The 21,690-nt window shown below is 40.7% G+C and overlaps 1 protein-coding gene across 3 annotated transcripts in view; it reads right to left on the bottom strand.

The window, feature by feature from the left end:
* Window positions 1-555: 555 nt before the first annotated feature.
* LOC117406161 (cyclic nucleotide-gated channel cone photoreceptor subunit alpha-like) overlaps window positions 556-21,690 on the bottom strand; it is a 29,595-nt gene continuing 8,460 nt past the window's right edge. For 2 of the 3 annotated variants that reach the window (XM_059030382.1, XM_059030381.1), the window contains exons 2-9: window positions 19,013-19,287; window positions 18,011-18,127; window positions 13,400-13,579; window positions 10,641-10,691; window positions 7,543-7,647; window positions 6,309-6,416; window positions 4,533-4,639; window positions 556-4,093 (exon numbers count right to left, since the gene is read on the bottom strand). In XM_059030382.1, coding sequence (XP_058886365.1) covers window positions 2,676-4,093; window positions 4,533-4,639; window positions 6,309-6,416; window positions 7,543-7,647; window positions 10,641-10,691; window positions 13,400-13,579; window positions 18,011-18,127; window positions 19,013-19,239 — 2,313 coding nt within the window. In that variant the 5' untranslated portion in view covers window positions 19,240-19,287 and the 3' untranslated portion in view covers window positions 556-2,675. The remainder of the gene's footprint in view (window positions 4,094-4,532; window positions 4,640-6,308; window positions 6,417-7,542; window positions 7,648-10,640; window positions 10,692-13,399; window positions 13,580-18,010; window positions 18,128-19,012; window positions 19,288-21,690) is intronic. The other variant, XM_059030384.1, reaches the window with a different exon arrangement.

Below are 21,690 nucleotides of genomic sequence, written 5' to 3' on the forward strand. Positions count from 1 at the left end.
AACAGCCAATGAATAACAATAGTAGCACATGTACAAAATACCTGTGGCTTGTGATTTTGACTTCTGAATCAAAAAAGAGATTTGACTTTTCAAGAGCAGGTTGATCATGGTCAAGGAAGCAGAGGTTAACTAGCTACTTTCCTCTAACATGTACCACTGGTATCCCCTGAAGGAAGAGACCCTGCTGCAGAGAGGAAGGAATGCAAACACCAAAGCCGGTGGGAACGGGTGCGTTTTAATACCCTGGGGCTGCTTCTGATTGGCTCGTGAGCATTCTTATTTGCATTATTTCATTGCTGCACATAGAACGGTTTCAATTTCAGTTTTTGCAACAGTTATGTTTTCTGTCTGTTTTCTGCTATTGTATAAAAGGACAGGACTAAACTGTAGAGATTACCTTCAAATTCCTATCTTTTGTAACTCTAAAAACGTAAACAGGAATAGCTTCCATTCCTGATTCGCTCATCATGCCAGAGTCATGAGAATGGAACTTTTCAATAAACCGCTGCCATTCTGGAAGGAGGTTAAAATACATAAACTCAATGTTTGCTCAAATAAACCATTTTTATTTAGATATGAAGGTTTTCTTGCATAATTTAAATTACATTACAAACATACATAATAAAAAATTAATTACATTACAAACCAAAAACTAATATTTAAGCATTGTAAGATGGGCCTTTCATTTTGGAATGACCCACAAGTACCATGGAGTTGAATGTGGTCAATTCAAGTACCATGGAGTCTAATGTGGTCAGTTCCTGTAAGTAGTCTGTTTTGGGTGAATGCAGATCTTTGGGTCTAAATGAAATCCCTGTAATTCCTCTATCGTCACTATACTTACCAGTTAAGGGAACAGGAAGTGTGATACATGTGTATGCACTGAATCTGTTTTGATGAGCTCTGATGATGAAGTAAACCAATATGTGTGTGTGTCTGTCAAGGTGAGACCCTCACAGTAATATTGAAATGCCTGTTATTGTGTTTGTTTGTTTATTATTGTTATTCAACTGGTGATAGAGCCTGCATGATAGTAGCATGCATGCTGCTGAGCAAAGTGTATTTGATATGACGGTTTATTGCCGTATTTAGATTAGGGAGCTTACTTTAATGAAGTTGCCGTAGCTTTACATGTGGGACAAATGTTTGTTATAGGCATATGTTCGGTAATCTTCCAAGAGAAGGGGTAATGCTAATGTTCAGTCTTTATACTGGTAAGTTAGGGACTAGAGAAGAATAAGGGTAATGATCAGGAGTAAACCTTGAATAATGGAATAGTTAGCAATTGTCTGTTTCTTAACAGAAACGGTATTCATGCAGGTTAAACACAAACGTGTGAAGCAGAAGAAACATGTTTATTGTAAAAAGTAGGAATGGAATGAATGTTAAAGTGTTTCTTTGTGTATAAAATAATTCCGGGTGTAGCTGTTTATTGAATAATTCAAGCGCTTTGTGATGGTGGTCCACTATGAGAGATTGATTGATTAATTGATAACTCATTCTGTTAGAAGCAGGTGGGGCTGGGGCTCATTTAATGCAGTGTCTTTCCTGTGCTTTTTGGGTCATTCGTGATCTTGTCTTTGTGAACGTCAGTCATTTTGTGTTCAATGTTAGTCTGTGAGCATCAGTTGTAATTTGTGTGAAGTCTTCTTCCAGTGCCAAAATAAATATGTATGCCTATGAACACTATCAAGTGGCTGTTTCCTGCGTTCCAAAAACCTCTGTGTTCCTGAGCTGATAAATGTGATTGTGGGTAGGGGAAGCTCGGACCATTACCCTGTCACAGTGTGCTGTACATTTCTGTTGACTCTATTCAATGTAATAGGTATACACTGTGCCGCAAGGATTACCAAAAGTGCTGTGAATTTTTACCAAGGATTTTTACCAAGGCTTATTTTCCCAGCTAATTGTGTTTGTCTTTGCAACTGCAAATGATCCAGTATAATGCACTACATACAGTACTGATACTCACAAAACATCCTTTGCTTATTGTAATGGTGGTAACATGATCAACTAGAATTGTAAACGAATGCATTTATCCCAGTATTTCCATACGCTTTACTTACAGTACATGAATATGGTCATTTAAGAAATGCATGCTCAGCACTGATGTTTTTTTAATCTTGAAGATAAAGCTTGCTTGCTAATGCCTGTCGAAGAGAAACAGTCTTTCCATACAACTAGACTATTCTTGATTACTGTATGCACACCTGTGGGCCCTACAGACTCAAGTCTGTTCCTCCTTCACTCTCTCTCAAATACCGTTATCTCCTTAAATAAGAGTGCATATATTATTCAGTAATAAATACAGTTCCTCCCTTTCAAATGGGATTCTGTCACACTCCCATATGCATTCTGTGTTTCCCAGGAGGAGCTGTTCATGTGATTGAAAAGACTTCTGCAATGAAGAGTTTCCTCCTGCAGAACTGCACTACACTGTATGTGAACAGCTTGAGATCGGCAAGTAAAAAGAGACTTTTGCTCTAATGGAAAACTATTTTCAGGGGAAAAAAGCATTACTTTACATTATATGTTAAATGAAAACAGAAGTTAAGTATCAAACTACATTTTTTTCCTGTTTGGTATCTTATAAAAAAAAACAATTAGCTGGTCTAGTCCAAGATAATCAGAAATGCACCGACCAGTGCACTGACCAGTGCAGTGACCAGTGCATGTTATTTGTCCTTTTTGTCCTCTTCTTTCGCAGCTTCGTTGTCTGTTTCCAGATCCTCCGAGAAGCTTGCGCTCCCGTACTTCTTCACTTTCGACTCCACTGTTGCGAGTCTCTGTTTGAGCTTTTGCTGGCTCGAGGTAAACTCTGCCATCAGTCTGGCGAATTTCGTTTGCATGAGGTCCAGAGTGGTTTCCAGGTGGTCCACTTTTTCTTGCATGTTTTGCGCGTCGTCTCCTTGTTTGGCCATCTCCTCGTCTATCAAGCCATCCTTCATTAAAATGGCTTTCCCTTTCTCCTCCAGTGCCTTCTTGGCCTCCGGATACTCAGTCAGGGCTTCCATGAGGTCATCCTTGGATAAACAGAAGAGATCGGAGTAGCCTATGCTTCTAATGTTTGCAGTCCTTCTGTTCCCTGACTTACTCCCCTTGATGTTCAAGATGCTGATTTCTCCAAAGTAACTCCCGTCACTCAAAACAACAAACTGGGTGATGCCGTCGTCTGCTACGACGGCCAGCTTCCCCTCTTTGATGATGTACATTTCTCTGCCAATGTCCCCTTTGCGACAGATATAGTCTCCGGGGCTAAACACCTGTGGCCTCAGCTTCAGCACCAGCTCTATCAGCAGCCCGGCTTCGCAGTCCTGGAAGATGCGCACTTTCTTCAGCGTGTCCAGGTGGACGTTGATGGCGATCTCGGCTTTCAGCTTGTCAGGCAAGTTCTTCAGGACCTCCTTTTCATCCACTGTTTTCTTGTTGGTCCAGAGATAGTCGAACCACTTGATGATTCGGGCCTCCAGGTCTTTGGTGACTTTGCGGAAATGCATGTATTGCTTAATGGAATCTATCTTGGCCTGGAATTCCGCTCTGGAGGCGTTCATGTTGGAAATCATGGCACCCACATTACCAACGATGGTAGCGAAGATCAGCACTCCAATCAGGAAGTCGAACACGACAAAGAGGTACTCCACGTCCTTCACTGGGGGAGGGGTCTCCCCGATTGTGGTCAGTGTCAGTGTGGACCAGTACAGGCTGTAGATGTACTTCCTGGCCAGTCGACCGTATTCAGGGTGGCTTATGTTGGGGTACACCCAGGTATCCGTCCCAAACCCTATGGCTTTGGAAATGGCAAAGTATATGCATGCGTTCCAGTGGATAATAATCAGGATGTACAGGACAAGGTTGCCGATTCGAAAGATGTTGGGGTAATTGGTTCTGGTTTCGGTGCGGTCAAAAAACTCAAACATGCGTGCAAATCTGAAGAGCCTGTTAAACCTCAGTTCAGGCCAGTTGGACCCAATTTTAATGCTGATTAAGTCTGTCGGCACAAGTGAGAGTGTATCAAATTTGAACTGCAAAGTCTTCATGTAATTCTCCCGTAACTCCTTTGAATCCTTGACAAGCAATCCTTGTTTGAGGAAACCTGGATTTTTATAAAAAAAATATAAAAAAGGGTATTTAAGAGTGGCAGGCAGCACATACACATATTCTGGGATCAATAAACTACTTAAAACCAAACGAGGAAGATGGGCCAAACAGCCTCCTCTCATTTGTAAACTTTCTTATGTTCTTATATACTGAACATGCTGACTCACAGACACACACATGTACAGAACATGCTGACTCACACACACATGTACAGAACATGCTGCCTCACACACACACATGTACAGAACATGCTGCCTCACACACACACATGTACAGAACATGCTGACTCTCAATACACACATGTACAGAACATGCTGCCTCACACACACACATGTACAGAACATGCTGACTCACAATACACACATGTACAGAACATGCTAACTCACACACACACACTTTTCAGTCACATATGTTGCAATAGGAAAGGCACTCACCTGTCCTAAATCTCACAAAAGTGTCAATGAGGTAGACACAATCTGAGGAGTAATCTAAAACACCCCACAAAACCAGGTAATCCATTTGAAGTTCATCAAAACATGCCCTAAAAACAAAATAAACAAGTTGTAATTAGCATGTTTTAACTATGATTTGATGTGTTCATTTTCTACATTAAAGAACTAAAAGCCAATACATTCATTTAGTAAATCTTGCCATTAAATGCAGGGCTGCTTCATATCTTGCTGCTCTGCTGTCAGAGGCCAGGGAAATTTAAAGGGCGTGCCATTACCTTGAGCATAATGGGTTACAATAGTGCCGTCTGTAAACCAGCCTGTGTTGTGTATCTCAGGGGGAGTCATGATGGGTTACAATAGTGCCGTCTGTAAGCCAGCCTGTGTTGTGTATCACAGGGGAGTCATGATGGGTTACAATAGTGCGTCTGTAAGCCAGCCTGTGTTGTGTATCACAGGGGAGTCATGATGGGTTACAATAGTGCGTCTGTAAGCCAGCCTGTGTTGTGTATCACAGGGGAGTCATGATGGGTTACAATAGTGCGTCTGTAAGCCAGCCTGTGTTGTGTATCACAGGAGGAGGTACATGATGGGTTACAATAGTGCCGTCTGTAAGCCAGCCTGTGTTGTGTATCACAGGGGGAGTCATGATGGGTTACAATAGTGCCATCTGTAAGCCAGCCTGTGTTGTGTATCACAGGGGAGTCATGATGGGTTACAATAGTGCGTCTGTAAGCCAGCCTGTGTTGTGTATCACAGGGGAGTCATGATGGGTTACAATAGTGCGTCTGTAAACCAGCCTGTGTTGTGTATCACAGGAGTCATGATGGGTTACAATAGTGCCGTCTGTAAGCCAGCCTGTGTTGTGTATCACAGGGGAGTCATGATGGGTTACAATAGTGCCATCTGTAAGCCAGCCTGTGTTGTGTATCACAGGGGAGTCATGATGGGCTACAATAGTGCGTCTGTAAGCCAGCCTGTGTTGTGTATCACAGGGAGTCATGATGGGTTACAATAGTGCGTCTGTAAGCCAGCTTGTGTTGTGTATTCCAGCTTTAGGAGCTGCCTCTTCATGGTTTGTCTTATTTCTGTGCAAAGGATTTGCAGTAGTTGTCATAGTTTAGAATAACTGTGAGTAAGTCAAGTGGAGCCACGTATCTCATGACACATCACTTCACCTGGTGCTGGTGATTTAAAACAAGCGCTTGACTGCCTCATGTGAATCATGGGTTAGTTATTGTGCAGCGATCGCCCAAAGTTTTGCATCACCTCAAATTTTACGATTGAGATATAATAAAACTAAAACTAAACTCTATGAACATAATTTAGATATTTTATTTAAAATCAAGTAATCAAGAAACTGCAAAATGATATTGCAGAAGTCTACTGGAAGCCATAACAGTAGTACAGTACTGTCACAAAATGTCACGTTTTTCAATTTTTGTCAGTTTACCATTAAGTATATGGAAAACTGCAAAGAGGTAAGAAATTCAATATGTTAACGTAACATTATTTCGCAGGTTTCATTTGACTTTATGAAGCAAAATAAGTTAATTCTATAGGGTTATGCAACGCTTTTAAGCATAGCTTTATTATTACCTATACATTATTTTTTAAGGAGATTGTTATTACAATGCTAGGGCAGCTGCAGTAGTTTATGTTGATTTTAAATCTTCTAAATAAAGACATTAAAACCGAAAGCTTGTGTGTTGTATAAAACGATAATGGGAGTGCATTTTAAAGCATGGCTGAAACCCCTACCTGCACACCAGCAGACACCAGTTGTACATGACTGGAGCTGCAATAATGGACAGCCACCTGTAGTATAGATTGCTCGCTGGGTCGATGACAAACACTTCTTTTTTCTTCCTGAAAAATAATTCAATATGTAAAGAACACACATGGCGAGATTGAAGCCCGGCTTTGAGTCATCAAGTGAAAGCCAATGACCTCGTCCGCTGATCTGCCAGGTTTATAATAACCCAGCTGAGGGAAAACAAACCAACAAGCTGAATAGATTAGAAGGAGCTGTGCAGAAAGAAAATGCTGCGGACGCTTGTAGAACGTGGAGGCGCTCACTGGAAGTATAATGGCACCATACAGGTCGTTTGAAAGAGAGCAATGCAAACAGGAAGCCATACAAAATGATGCAGACACAGTATATGGATATTTTCAAAGCATTTAGATCCTGATTTGAACATATGCAGAGCCACTTCAAATCCCTCTCTTGTGTCTGAGGTAAAGAAGTGTAATAAATGGAAACCAGTCGATTAGTGAGAGGCCCGTCCACAGTCCACTATTACAGATACAAGTTTCTATGTCGTCTGACCATTCTGAAATGTGTGAATATCATGCAGCTCTGTATGAAGTTCTGATTGTTTTGCAGTAATGTGTACTACAATCACAGCCCACTAGAAAGGGTTTGATTTCAGAAAGCCATCGAGCCCTTACTGCAGTAAATCACCTCACTTCAAGACACAGTTACTTCTGGAACTAGAACTGCTCTTCATGTGTTTATAATATCGCTATGCAACTTCAATCACTCTCTCAATGATACAGTTTTTAATATACCAGTTTATAGACATTAATTCTACTGAAACCTGGATTCACCTGAGGATCAGATTTGACGTGAGCGGCTTCAATGGAACCCACGGGCGGAACCCTGTCTAGAACTTTCAGGATCAGCCTCAGAGTTCAGCTACCATGACAACAGATTGTTGGTCTCTGTTTAACACTTCCAGCAGAGGTGCCAGTTAGTGTCAATTATACAGCCGATTTACATGATGTGGAGACCTTTCTACTAGGAACTGGGCAGAGTGACATCCAGTACAGCAACAAGAAGAACCCATCCCCCTCAATATGAGCAGCACTGGAGGTGGTGAGAGATGGGTCCGATTCCTGTGTGTGTTGCAGCCGTTCAATGGGCCAGGTCTCAAAAGGGAAGCTAGTAATATTAAAGAAAGCCAGGTACAAAAACTGCTAGATAAATACTTACTCTTTCTTTTTATCGTCCTTTTTGGCATCCTTCTTGTCATCTTTTTTCTCCTCCTTTTCCTCTTTTTTCTCATCCTCTTTCTTCTCCTTTTTGTCTTCCTTTTTGCTGTGTGATTATTTTAGTTTTTGCTCACGCGCACAAGTTGTGAAAGTCTCAACTACCAGGCATGCTATGAGAACTCTACAAGTCTCATAAAGCTATGCATGGGAGGGAGGTCTTAGCAGCTAACCCTGAAGTCCTTGTCACAGCACATGGTTCTTTGGACAGAGTGCTTTAGTTAAGAATCGTTTTCCCTTAGTGAATAAGAAACCCTGTGCAATGCATTTCAGTTGTCTCTTACAGTATACGATTCTTTTTGTGAGGACAAGAGAAACCCATCTCAGCTAAGAAAGTGCTGATGAGGAGACACAGGAAAGAAAGGTATCAAAGTGGCGCTCGATTGCACACAGTCGTTCTCTGCTCAAGGTGAGAGAAATTGCTTTGGCGTATTAATGAACCAGGGTAACAATCCTAGTTTGCATTTTTAATATGCAAAACTACACTGTGCACATAGATGGCACTAAACAGGAAGAACTGGCAATGTTTTAAAGTAAAACGTGACACAAAGTAACTTGAATTGATTGTCTTACCAGTATACCCTGCATGGATAAGTCACAGCACCACTGCGGTGACTGCTTTAGAGCATTTTACAGTACTAGGAAACTATGGGTATGCTCTATAAAATGCTCTAATAAAATCCAGCCATGGTACATCCCAGCTGGGTATAAGTTGATCAAATCGACCTCTAGGTTAAGCAGACAAGCGTCATTTTTTTGTTTTTGTGAATGAGAATGCTATGGAAGTCAGTGTAAGGTTCTGCTTAGGGAATGCTGAGTGTGTTCTGGAAGTCAGTGTAAGGTTCTGCTTAGGGAATGCTGAGTGTGTTCTGGAAGTCAGTGTAAGGTTCTGCTTAGGGAATGCTGAGTGTGTTCTGGAAGTCAGTGTAAGGTTCTGCTTAGGGAATGCTGAGTGTGTTCTGGAAGTCAGTGTAAGGTTCTGGTTAGGGAATGCTGAGTGTGTTCTGGAAGTCAGTGTAAGGTTCTGGTTAGGGAATGTTTTGCTCAGTACATTCTTGTTGGAATATGTGGGTGCCCTGATAGGTTTTTGTTTTTCAGATTTAAATTAAATATAGATCCTGCTCAGGCCTCTTGTGGTGTTATTTTTTTGCCCAGCAGAGGGCATACTGGCCTGAATCAGACATTGGATTAGAGTGAGACTTCCATTGTATAGAGATTTTAACAAATGATCTTGCTTTCAGTGTTTCCAAAGAAACCATCCTGACCGCACACCTCACGTAACACATTCTGACCCTCGTTTCTCAGGTTACTAAGGAACCAGTTTGATACCTTTCTTGTGTACCTTTACCTACCCATGATATGTCACATTGCAGTCTTAGTGGTTGTTGCTGCCTGGTTGTACAAAGGTGTTTTTAATGTAGTCTCTGAATTGCATGTCACACTTTGTCACAAGCGGCAGCTGCAGTTCTGTGAGGCGCCCCTCCCTCTTATGGTTGTGTCAGTATATCAGTGTTCCTGTCTGACTGCGCAGCATAATGTGGGTTACCTGCATCAATGATTCATTACAAGGTGTTAGTAAAAAAAATAGGTACAGGAAAGCAAATTCTTATTTAGAATGAAATCTGTATCTGTTTATAGAAAAAACGAATCTTTGTAATCCGTGTTGGCATGTGATCTGTGACAACTTTGAAATAATCATTTATACCCTGTGAATTTGCCCCATGTTCTGTACATGCTCTTCATTTCTTAATATTTATTATCCTAGGACATGATTTATTAATGTTTTACCCGGTACTGAGCAACACGCAATAATGGGCAGGGCTGTATAACAATGACCACTAGAGTGTGCACTGATAAATCTCTCCCCCGAAACAGTATGTTTGTTAAAGATTTGTAAAGGAACTCTCTGACTAACCCATTGTTTTAGTGGGGAGCAAATTACTAGTGACACCCCAAGTGCAAACCTAGTGGTCATTTTTATACCAGCTTCACTGCAGAAAATCCACCTTGTTCAGGCTTGCTCAGAGACAGTCCCAGAGGTAAAATATGCTGGTGACACAAAACATGCCAAATATTCATGGTGAAATAGTAATACATGATAACTAAGAACACATATCACGACATTATAGATCATTTTAATATTCTGGAAATTCAGAGGGTATTCAATATTCTTTCAAGGGTTTGAACAGGGTAAATACTAGGCAAGCACTAACAGCACACAATGCAAACTGTTCTCTTTCCAATATAGAATTAAGAGTTCCGAGAAAGGGCTATATCAAATCTAAGTGGAAGTGCAAATGCAATAGATCACAGTGTGGAAAACAACGGAATTAGAAACTTTGAAATGTTCTCCAGTTTGAAATGGATTTAAAATGATGATTTATAAATATCCAGTATTTAAAAAATAAGTGCGCATTATAATTCATAGTAATTGATTGTTATCCACATTCACTGCACTATATGCATTATGTACACATGCAAAGAAGAAACTATGCTAATCATAGATATATATTTCTAAAAATTCTATTTTGTGGACGTGTGAGGTTCATAGCATAAATACTGTAATAAACCATATAAGGAAATATGGCCAAAACATTTAATTAAACCAAAATGTAAATATTATTTAAAAAAATTATTATTATTATTATTATTATAAAACACTACACTTAAAAGAATGCGATATGGACCCTCTTATGTACACAATATAAAATCAAAATTCTGGATTTAAGGAATAATGCTTTTAACAGAACAAAGTAAGGAGCCTACAATCTAGAGAGACTAGCTAGAAGAGCAGTGGGAATCTCAGGGTCTGCTTCACTAGAACTAGAGAGACTAGCTAGAAGAGCAGTGAGAATCTCAGGGTCTGCTTCACTAGAACTAGAGAGACTAGCTAGAAGAGCAGTGAGAATCTCAGGGTCTGCTTCATAGAACTAGAGAGACGAGCTAGAAGAGCAGTGAGAATCTCAGGGTCTGCTTCACTAGAACTAGAGAGACCAGCTAAAAGAGGGTCTGGTTCACTATAACTCCTCTGGTTGTACTTACTCGTCTGTATTGTTGCAGTTGTTCACATTGAAGTTTGCTGAGGGCCAGTGGCTGTGTTTGAAATATTGTCATAATATTAGAGACATGGCATGACTCTGAAACACTACAACTACACAATCATACTTCTGTTTATGCTGTCTGAAAACACATTACGAAATGGCTCTGTTAAATACATTAGCATCAGGTCTCATTATTGTACATCAGAGAAGTACTACACTGTTAGCTACTGTGCTGATGTACCAAGTGGCAAGTCTGCAAAGAAACATAGGCCGTGTTTGTGTTCTTTTCAGGGCACACTAATGCTTCATGAATACAGCCCCAGGACCCACGCGTTTCTCTATACCTGAGGTCTACGTCCATTTCAAGGCACACTAATGTTTCATGAATACAGCCCCAGGACCCACGCGTTTCTCTATACCTGAGGTCTACGTCCATTTCAGGGCACACTAATGCTTCATGAATACAGCCCCAGGACCCACGCGTTTCTCTATACCTGAGGTCTACGTCCATTTCAAGGCACACTAATGCTTCATGAATACAACCCCAGGACCCACGCGTTTCTCTATAGCCGAGGTCTACGTCCATTTCAAGGCACACTAATGCTTCATGAATACAGCCCCAGGACCCACGCGTTTCTCTATAGCCGAGGTCTACGTCCATTTCAGGGCACACTAATGCTTCATGAATACAGCCCCAGGACCCACGCGTTTCTCTATACCTGAGGTCTACGTCCATTTCAGGGCACACTAATGCTTCATGAATACAGCCCCAGGACCCACGCGTTTCTCTATACCTGAGGTCTACGTCCATTTCAGGGCACACTAATGCTTCATGAATACAGCCCCAGGACCCACGCGTTTCTCTATAGCCGAGGTCTACGTCCATTTCAAGGCACACTAATGCTTCATGAATACAACCCCAGGACCCACGCATTTCTCTATACCTGAGGTCTACAGCAAGCACAAGTACTTGACCCTTCTAGGAATCTTTTTTATTATTTCTACTATTCCATTCAAAACTCAACCCATTTCTAGAAAGAAAAGCAATTTCTTACTGCAATTTGGTGACTTCTGAATTGGCTCAAGAAAATATTGATATATTCAGATGGTTTTACAAAATGTGACAAAGGAAGTAGTTCCTTTTCAGACTGAGCCATTATCATCACAAACGGGAAATATTGCATTTTCCACCTTTGACCGGAACACCTGTGCCAAAGCCAGGGGTGAACCTGAACAGGACTGCAAATAAACAACTTGTTTCCTGATACCACAATCTCTCAACGTTTCAGACAGCAGATGGAAAGCTTAAAAAAGGCCTATAAAGTTTCCCTGGCGATATCCAACCCCCTTCCCCCCACAGAATGCACACTAAAGAACAGTTTCTCCTTTGAAAACACTGCAATTTCCAGCTGGTTAACAGCAGGGTCCTTCAATAACCATATTTGCACATGCTGTTTGTGAGCGGAAATTTGAAGAAAATTACACAATCTATGGTCTTTACCTACCTACAAAGCAAGAAGCTTTCGAGTAGAAAAGCTATTTGATATGGTAATTGTGTATTTGTGTATATATTGTGTGTAATGGGCAGTGTTGTGTGTTGTTACGGATTCTGTCCAGTCCCCTGACGGAGACCAGTGTTAATGTCTCTTGAAGTACATTGTGTGTGTGAGACTCATCTCTTCACTCTGGACAGAGACCAGTGTTAATGTCTCTTGAAGTACGCTGTGTGTGTGAGACTCATCTCTTCACTCTGGACACAGATCAGTATTAATGTCTCTTGAAGTGCACAGTGTGTGTGTGTGTGAGACTCACCTCTTCACTCTGGACAGAGACCAGTGTTAATGTCTCTTGAAGTGCACAGTGTGTGTGTGTGTGAGACTCATCTCTTCACTCTGGACAGAGACCAGTGTTAATGTCTCTTGAAGTGCACAGTGTGTGTGTGTGAGACTCACCTCTTCACTCTGGACAGAGACCAGTGTTAATGTCTCTTGAAGTGCACAGTGTGTGTGTGTGAGACTCACCTCTTCACCCTGGACAGAGATCAGTGTTAATGTCTCTATTGTAGTGTGCAGTGTGTGAGACTCACCTCTTCACTCTGGACAGAGACCAGTGTTAATGTCTCTATTGTAGTGTGCAGTGTGTGAGACTCACCTCTTCACTCTGGACAGAGATCAGTGTTTATGTCTCTTGAAGTGCACTGTGTGTCTGTGTGAGACTCACTTCTTCACTCTGGACAGAGACCAGTGTTAATGTCTCTATTGTAGTGTGCAGTGTGTGAGACTCACCTCTTCACTCTGGACAGAGATCAGTGTTAATGTCTCTTGAAGTGCACAGTGTGTGTGTGTGTGAGACTCACCTCTTCACTCTGGACAGAGACCAGTGTTAATGTCTCTATTGTAGTGTGCAGTGTGTGAGACTCACCTCTTCACTCTGGACAGAGACCAGTGTTAATGTCTCTATTGTAGTGTGCAGTGTGTGAGACTCACCTCTTCACTCTGGACAGAGATCAGTGTTTATGTCTCTTGAAGTGCGCAGTGTGTGTGTGTGTGAGACTCACCTCTTCACTCTGGACAGAGACCAGTGTTAATGTCTCTATTGTAGTGTGCAGTGTGTGAGACTCACCTCTTCACTCTGGACAGAGATCAGTGTTTATGTCTCTTGAAGTGCACTGTGTGTCTGTGTGTGAGACTCACTTCTTCACTCTGGACAGAGACCAGTGTTAATGTCTCTTGAAGTGCGCTGTGTGTGTGTGAGACTCACCTCTTCACTCTGCCGTGCTGGCCCGGGGTCCCCAGGGCTGACTGGGTGTTACTCTCTCTGCTGGAAGCCTCCTTGAGCTCCGGGCCTCGGAAGCGCTCCAGAAAGGAGTCTGGTCTCTGGTCTTCGTGGTGCAGTCGTCGCCTTGCCCAGTTTCTTAATGAAAGGAGAAATCGAGAAACCCTAGGAAAAAACAAGTTTTTTTTTTTTAATTTAGTAGTCGCCAATTAGTTTTTTGTTATTTTCTCCCCACTTTGAAATGCCCAATTATTTTGTTTGGCTCAGCTCACCGCTACCACCCCTGCGCTGACTCGGGAGGGGCGAAGACGAACACACGCTGTTCTCCGAAGCGTGTGCCATTAGCCGCCCACTTTTTGACACACTGCGGACTCACCATGCAGCCACCCAGAGCTACAGCATCAGAGGACAACGCAGCCCTGGGCAGCTTACAGGCAAGCCCGCAGGCGCCCGGCCAGACTACAGGGGTCGCTGGTGCACTGAGCGTTTCTTTGGTTTGTTTTAGTCAGTGTGATGCTGTGTTTCTTTGGTTTGTTTTAGTCAGTGTGATGCTGTGTTTCTTTGGTTTGTTTTAGTCAGTGTGATGCTGTGTTTCTTTGGTTTGTTTTAGTCAGTGTGATGCTGTGTTTCTTTGGTTTGTTTTAGTCAGTGTGATGCTGTGTTTCTTTGGTTTGTTTTAGTCAGTGTGATGCTGTGTTTCTTTGGTTTGTTTTAGTCAGTGTGATGCTGTGTTTCTTTGGTTTGTTTTAGTCAGTGTGATGCTGTGTTTCTTTGGTTTGTTTTAGTCAGTGTGATGCTGTGTTTCTTTGGTTTGTTTTAGTCAGTGTGATGCTGTGTTTCTTTGGTTTGTTTTAGTCAGTGTGATGCTGTGTTTCTTTGGTTTGTTTTAGTCAGTTTGATGCTGTGTTTCTTTGGTTTGTTTTAGTCAGTGTGATGCTGTGTTTCTTTGGTTTGTTTTAGTCAGTGTGATGCTGTGTTTCTTTGGTTTGTTTTAGTCAGTGTGATGCTGTGTTTCTTTGGTTTGTTTTAGTCAGTGTGATGCTGTGTTTCTTTGGTTTGTTTTAGTCAGTGTGATGCTGTGTTTCTTTGGTTTGTTTTAGTCAGTGTGATGCTGTGTTTCTTTGGTTTGTTTTAGTCAGTGTGATGCTGTGTTTCTTTGGTTTGTTTTAGTCAGTGTGATGCTGTGTTTCTTTGGTTTGTTTTAGTCAGTGTGATGCTGTGTTTCTTTGGTTTGTTTTAGTCAGTGTGATGCTGTGTTTCTTTGGTTTGTTTTAGTCAGTGTGATGCTGTGTTTCTTTGGTTTGTTTTAGTCAGTGTGATGCTGTGTTTCTTTGGTTTGTTTTAGTCAGTGTGATGCTGTGTTTCTTTGGTTTGTTTTAGTCAGTGTGATGCTGTGTTTCTTTGGTTTGTTTTAGTCAGTGTGATGCTGTGTTTCTTGGTTTGTTTTAGTCAGTGTGATGCTGTGTTTCTTTGGTTTGTTTTAGTCAGTGTGATGCTGTGTTTCTTTGGTTTGTTTTAGTCAGTGTGATGCTGTGTTTCTTTGGTTTGTTTTAGTCAGTGTGATGCTGTGTTTCTTTGGTTTGTTTTAGTCAGTGTGATGCTGTGTTTCTTTGGTTTGTTTTAGTCAGTGTGATGCTGTGTTTCTTTGGTTTGTTTTAGTCAGTGTGATGCTGTGTTTCTTTGGTTTGTTTTAGTCAGTGTGATGCTGTGTTTCTTGGTTTGTTTTAGTCAGTGTGATGCTGTGTTTCTTTGGTTTGTTTTAGTCAGTGTGATGCTGTGTTTCTTTGGTTTGTTTTAGTCAGTGTGATGCTGTGTTTCTTTGGTTTGTTTTAGTCAGTGTGATGCTGTGTTTCTTTGGTTTGTTTTAGTCAGTGTGATGCTGTGTTTCTTTGGTTTGTTTTAGTCAGTGTGATGCTGTGTTTCTTTGGTTTGTTTTAGTCAGTGTGATGCTGTGTTTCTTTGGTTTGTTTTAGTCAGTGTGATGCTGTGTTTCTTTGGTTTGTTTTAGTCAGTGTGATGCTGTGTTTCTTTGGTTTGTTTTAGTCAGTGTGATGCTGTGTTTCTTTGGTTTGTTTTAGTCAGTGTGATGCTGTGTTTCTTTGGTTTGTTTTAGTCAGTGTGATGCTGTGTTTCTTTGGTTTGTTTTAGTCAGTGTGATGCTGTGTTTCTTTGGTTTGTTTTAGTCAGTGTGATGCTGTGTTTCTTTGGTTTGTTTTAGTCAGTGTGATGCTGTGTTTCTTTGGTTTGTTTTAGTCAGTGTGATGCTGTGTTTCTTTGGTTTGTTTTAGTCAGTGTGATGCTGTGTTTCTTTGGTTTGTTTTAGTCAGTGTGATGCTGTGTTTCTTTGGTTTGTTTTAGTCAGTGTGATGCTGTGTTTCTTTGGTTTGTTTTAGTCAGTGTGATGCTGTGTTTCTTTGGTTTGTTTTAGTCAGTGTGATGCTGTGTTTCTTTGGTTTGTTTTAGTCAGTGTGATGCTGTGTTTCTTGGTTTGTTTTAGTCAGTGTGATGCTGTGTTTCTTTGGTTTGTTTTAGTCAGTGTGATGCTGTGTTTCTTTGGTTTGTTTTAGTCAGTGTGATGCTGTGTTTCTTTGGTTTGTTTTAGTCAGTGTGATGCTGTGTTTCTTTGGTTTGTTTTAGTCAGTGTGATGCTGTGTTTCTTTGGTTTGTTTTAGTCAGTGTGATGCTGTGTTTCTTTGGTTTGTTTTAGTCAGTGTGATGCTGTGTTTCTTTGGTTTGTTTTAGTCAGTGTGATGCTGTGTTTCTTTGGTTTGTTTTAGTCAGTGTGATGCTGTGTTTCTTTGGTTTGTTTTAGTCAGTGTGATGCTGTGTTTCTTTGGTTTGTTTTAGTCAGTGTGATGCTGTGTTTCTTTGGTTTGTTTTAGTCAGTGTGATGCTGTGTTTCTTTGGTTTGTTTTAGTCAGTGTGATGCTGTGTTTCTTTGGTTTGTTTTAGTCAGTGTGATGCTGTGTTTCTTTGGTTTGTTTTAGTCAGTGTGATGCTGTGTTTCTTTGGTTTGTTTTAGTCAGTGTGATGCTGTGTTTCTTTGGTTTGTTTTAGTCAGTGTGATGCTGTGTTTCTTTGGTTTGTTTTAGTCAGTGTGATGCTGTGTTTCTTTGGTTTGTTTTAGTCAGTGTGATGCTGTGTTTCTTTGGTTTGTTTTAGTCAGTGTGATGCTGTGTTTCTTTGGTTTGTTTTAGTCAGTGTGATGCTGTGTTTCTTGGTTTGTTTTAGTCAGTGTGATGCTGTGTTTCTTTGGTTTGTTTTAGTCAGTGTGATGCTGTGTTTCTTTGGTTTGTTTTAGTCAGTGTGATGCTGTGTTTCTTTGGTTTGTTTTAGTCAGTGTGATGCTGTGTTTCTTTGGTTTGTTTTAGTCAGTGTGATGCTGTGTTTCTTTGGTTTGTTTTAGTCAGTGTGATGCTGTGTTTCTTTGGTTTGTTTTAGTCAGTGTGATGCTGTGTTTCTTTGGTTTGTTTTAGTCAGTGTGATGCTGTGTTTCTTTGGTTTGTTTTAGTCAGTGTGATGCTGTGTTTCTTTGGTTTGTTTTAGTCAGTGTGATGTTGTGTTTCTTTGGTTTGTTTTAGTCAGTGTGATGCTGTGTTTCTTTGGTTTGTTTTAGTCAGTGTGATGCTGTGTTTCTTTGGTTTGTTTTAGTCAGTGTGATGCTGTGTTTCTTTGGTTTGTTTTAGTCAGTGTGATGCTGTTTCTTTGTGCACTGGGTCCAATACAGGAGGGGTAGTTATGTATTACATGTGAACATCTATGTTTTAAATCCTTTAGTTTAATGCTACTAAATGTTTAATCCTTAATCCCTAAATATTCATTCAAGAAGTGGAGTGAACAGTTTATTTAAGTACAGTTCTATAGATTTATGCAAAACTCTAAAATGAACAGAAAGACAAACAGCCACCAAATCCCTGCGATTATGACACAAAATATACCACCTTGTGCTAAAGAAGGTCCAAAGCATGTTTTGTGGATATATGCTATACTCTAAAGTGTGGGTTAAGTGTGACATCCATACATGTGGATGTACACATATACAGTCAAACCCACTTGATATCACTCTGTTTATTATCACACCCACGTATTCTCATAACATTGAAATGTCCTGCCCACAATTTAATGAGTTAATAGAAACAAGCTCCTGATGATCACGTGGGTTCATGTCACACTCTGCCCACTCAATATCACTTCAGAATGCCTGCCTCCACTGGCCTGTATTTGGACACATTCTGTATACGCTGTACTCGACAGCCTTGTGTTCACAGGATCACCCAGCTTGACTCGTGTGAGCACAAGTGTGTCTTCAGTGTTTTTTTGACCATTTGCATATTAAAATTAAAAAGTCTTGTGACTTATATAATTAAAGTCTCGTGACTTCTATAATTAAAAAGCCTTGTGACTTATATAGCCAGTGTTTCACAAGCAGCAACATTCATAAAAACCAGATGAATAAAGAAAGAAGAAACGCTGCCGCACTGTTTTGTGATGCCTCCCCCTCTCTCTGAGTTGAACAGACAATGCAGACCATTGCTTTGCTAGAGTAATGGTCAGGTCCTTGCTGAGTGGGCTCACTTCCCTGTGAATGGACATTACCTGGCCATGGCTCCCCTGCCTGTGAAGGAACTCCTGCGGGACTCCGCCAGCTCTCTGGTCTCCATGGAGACGGCTCTCTGCAGCTCAGAGGAAGTGTCTTCGCACAGCGATTGATCCCTGAGCAATGACATGTACAGGAGGATGAACACTGCTGTCCTTGTGCATTCAAAGGGCCTCCAGAGAGCTGATATTGCTGTTCTGAACAGGCCCCGGAGACTATGTCAGGCAGCAAGCTAACCATTCCTCTTGCAGGACTGTTTGTCAGTTTTGCATTAAGTATATGGAAAACTACAAAGTAGTCTGTAGTAATTCAATATGTTAACCTAACAGTATTCAGCAGGTTTCATTCGGCTTCATAAAGCAAAGTGAGTTCATGTCAGTTTAGGGTTAGGGTTTATCCACATGATAAAGTGCTGGCTCTGATGAACAACACAATGGCTTTGTGATTACATCTGAAGACATTGAGACACGCAACTGAGGATGCTTGTATAGTTTATACAATAGATATGAATCATCCAACTATTTCATATTTGAGGAAGCGTCACAAAGCTATCATAGAAATATCCACAAATGACCTCCTGCACCTTTGATTTAGTTATGTATTTATTTATTTATGTTGCGTATCTAGGCTTAATGTAAACATGGCTCATACACAACTGTCCATTTTCAGGTAAGTCTCATTGCTAAATGAAATCTTGTGCTTCAATACAATGTAGCTAGAGTAGCTAGTGTTAGGGTTCTCATCAGAAGACATTCCAGACTCCCATTGTTCAGAGATGTACAGTATAACACTGATTTCACCTTTATGTGTGTGTTTTTTTATATAACAGAATGATGGGTATGTTTGAAAGGCGATTAAGACACACACTAAAGTTAAGAGAACACCCTGGTTAATGAATGTTCCTCATAAGAGAGCGTTACACTGCGGTACCTTCCTACCGCTGTAGCCACCCTTGTGCTGGGTAAGGGACACACAGTTCCATGGAAATGATTGGTTGTTACCTGCTGTTGCCGTTCTCAATGCGGTCAGCCTCATCCTCATTGGTCCTGATTGACAGCCTGTGTGGGCCAGGATAGGGTTGCTGGGTGCTGATTGACAGCCTGTGTGGGCCAGGGTAGGGTTGCTGGGTGCTGATTGACAGCCTGTGTGGGCCAGGGTAGGGTTGCTGGGTGCTGATTGACAGCCTGTGTGGGCCAGAGTAGGGTTGCTGGGTGCTGATTGTCTCCATGCTGACTCACAGCGTCCCGATCCAAGGCATCCAGACTCTTATTGACAGCTGGAACACAAGAAAGAAGATCAGATAACTCTCCCGTCACAAAAGAGTTTCCTTCCAGGATAAAACATTGAACCTCACTGGCTTTCACATGTTCAGATGTAACATTGAATCTCATTGGGGCTTTCACATGTTCAGATGTAACATTGAATCTCATTGGGGCTTTCACATGTTCAAATGTAACATTGAATCTCATTGGGGCTTTCACATGTTCAAATGTAACATTGAATCTCATTGGGGCTTTCACATGTTCAGATGTAACACTGAATATCATTGGGGCTTTCACATGTTCAGATGTAACATTGAACCTCACTGGCTTTCACATGTTCAGATGTAACATTGAACCTCACTGGCTTTCACATGTTCAGATGTAACATTGAATCTCATTGGCTTTCACATGTTCAAATGTTACATTGAATCTCATTGGGGCTTTCACATGTTCAAATGTAACATTGAATCTCATTGGGGCTTTCACGTGTTCAGATGTAACATTGAATCTCATTGGGACTTTCACATGTTCAGATGTAACACTGAATATCATTGGGGCTTTCACGTGTTCAAATGTAACACTGAATCTCATTGGCTTTCACATGTTCAGATGTAATATTGAATCTCATTGGGGCTTTCACATGTTCAGATGTAACATTGAATCTCATTGGGACTTTCACATGTTCAGATGTAACACTGAATATCATTGGGGCTTTCACGTGTTCATATGTAACATTGAATCTCATTGGGGCTTTCACGTGTTCAGATGTAACATTGAATCTCATTGGCGAGCAGTGTTGTGTGATGCTCTGCCGTTATGGATTCTGTCCCCTGTCAGTGAGATGAGGTTTAAAGCTCTAAAACCACAAATGTTTTGCATAGTGGTTAAGATGCTCTCTTGCAGTGCGCAGGATCGACGGTTCACTCCCAGCCTCCTCCCTCTCACACAAACATCCGAGCCACGTACTAGAACTGTAGCATTTTAAACTAGAAACAAATCAAACATTTTTAAGATTTAAGTTTCAGTAAAACTCCTGGGAAAATGGAATAGCCAACTGTTCAACTGTATTGAATAAAACATCTTTGTTGAAATCTACACCGGAGTTCGGAATCACAATAATTATTTATACTGACGGATGCATGAAGTTAAAGTAATAACATGAAGTTCACTTGTGTCTTTTTGTAGCTGAACAAGCAAACGAAAACTGAAATTTAACATTAAACACTTCAAATAAAACAATCGTGGAAATGGCGTTGTAAAGTGAAGGTGAAAAAGCTCACCGTTTTGGTTCTCGTTTATTACATTCCACATAACAGAAAGTCACAATGAAACTATATAATATATACAATCTATATAAAAATCACTAGACAACATTTTCAGGAAGTTGGGTTCAGAATGACATGCTTGCCTTTTTTCTGTCCCATGAGATTCTGGCTCGCTCTAAAGCATCACAACGTGTTTTTGACCCAGATGGCTTTCCATAGAGATCACTATGAGCACGCACAGTATCTGGTTTGTTTACTTTTTGCTCTCTAAAACTTTTAAATAGAGGCTCACGAGCTGCTGTGTTGATCCTGTGTTTTTTTATATATATATTAATCTCACATACCACACAGAGCTCTTTTTCATTTGCCATTTTTTGAAACTGTCACTCAAATTCTGACGAGGCGGTAAATAAGTGCAAGGTATTTTTGTCATTTCTAGCGAATACAAACATCTGATTTTAGTATCCGAATACATGTCAAAAAATATTTGTTTGAATATTCGGATATTTGTCCCAGCACTACTTCTATATGGTCTCTAATGTGTCATATCATTTCTTCAATCCTGCATTGCTATGTCAGTCATTATACAGTTAAGAACCATAACAAGCCTTGAAGACATGCTTTTCAATTTCCTTTATTTTATTTTTTAGATTTGTAATGTAATTAAGAAAAAATCCAATAGATTATTCATTTAAACTTAGAATGCTATGGGCCAGATTCACAACATTTTTTTTTTAGTTTTTTTTAGTCTGTCTGGATAAACCAAATACAGTTTGATACTCATAAAACTCTTTTAGGTTTTTATCTACCCAACTAATAATAACAAATGATGTCCCCAGACCTGAAGGCTAGTGGGTGTCTGTGTCCTCCAATCCTGCATCCCACACAGCTGTGCCTTTAGCAGAGGAGCCGCTCGGGGACCCTGATCTAAACACATTATACATACAACACTATACAGTAGAATGCACCAGACATGCAACACTATACAGTAGAATGCATTATACATGCAACTCTATACAGTAGAATGCATTATACATGCAACACTATACAGTAGAATGCATTATACATGCAACACTATACAGTAGAATGCATTATACATGCAACACTATACAGTAGAATGCATTATACATGCAACACTATACAGTAGAATGC

This window comes from Acipenser ruthenus, chromosome 9 (assembly GCF_902713425.1).
Source record: "Acipenser ruthenus chromosome 9, fAciRut3.2 maternal haplotype, whole genome shotgun sequence".
Taxonomy (NCBI): Eukaryota; Metazoa; Chordata; class Actinopteri; order Acipenseriformes; family Acipenseridae; genus Acipenser; species Acipenser ruthenus.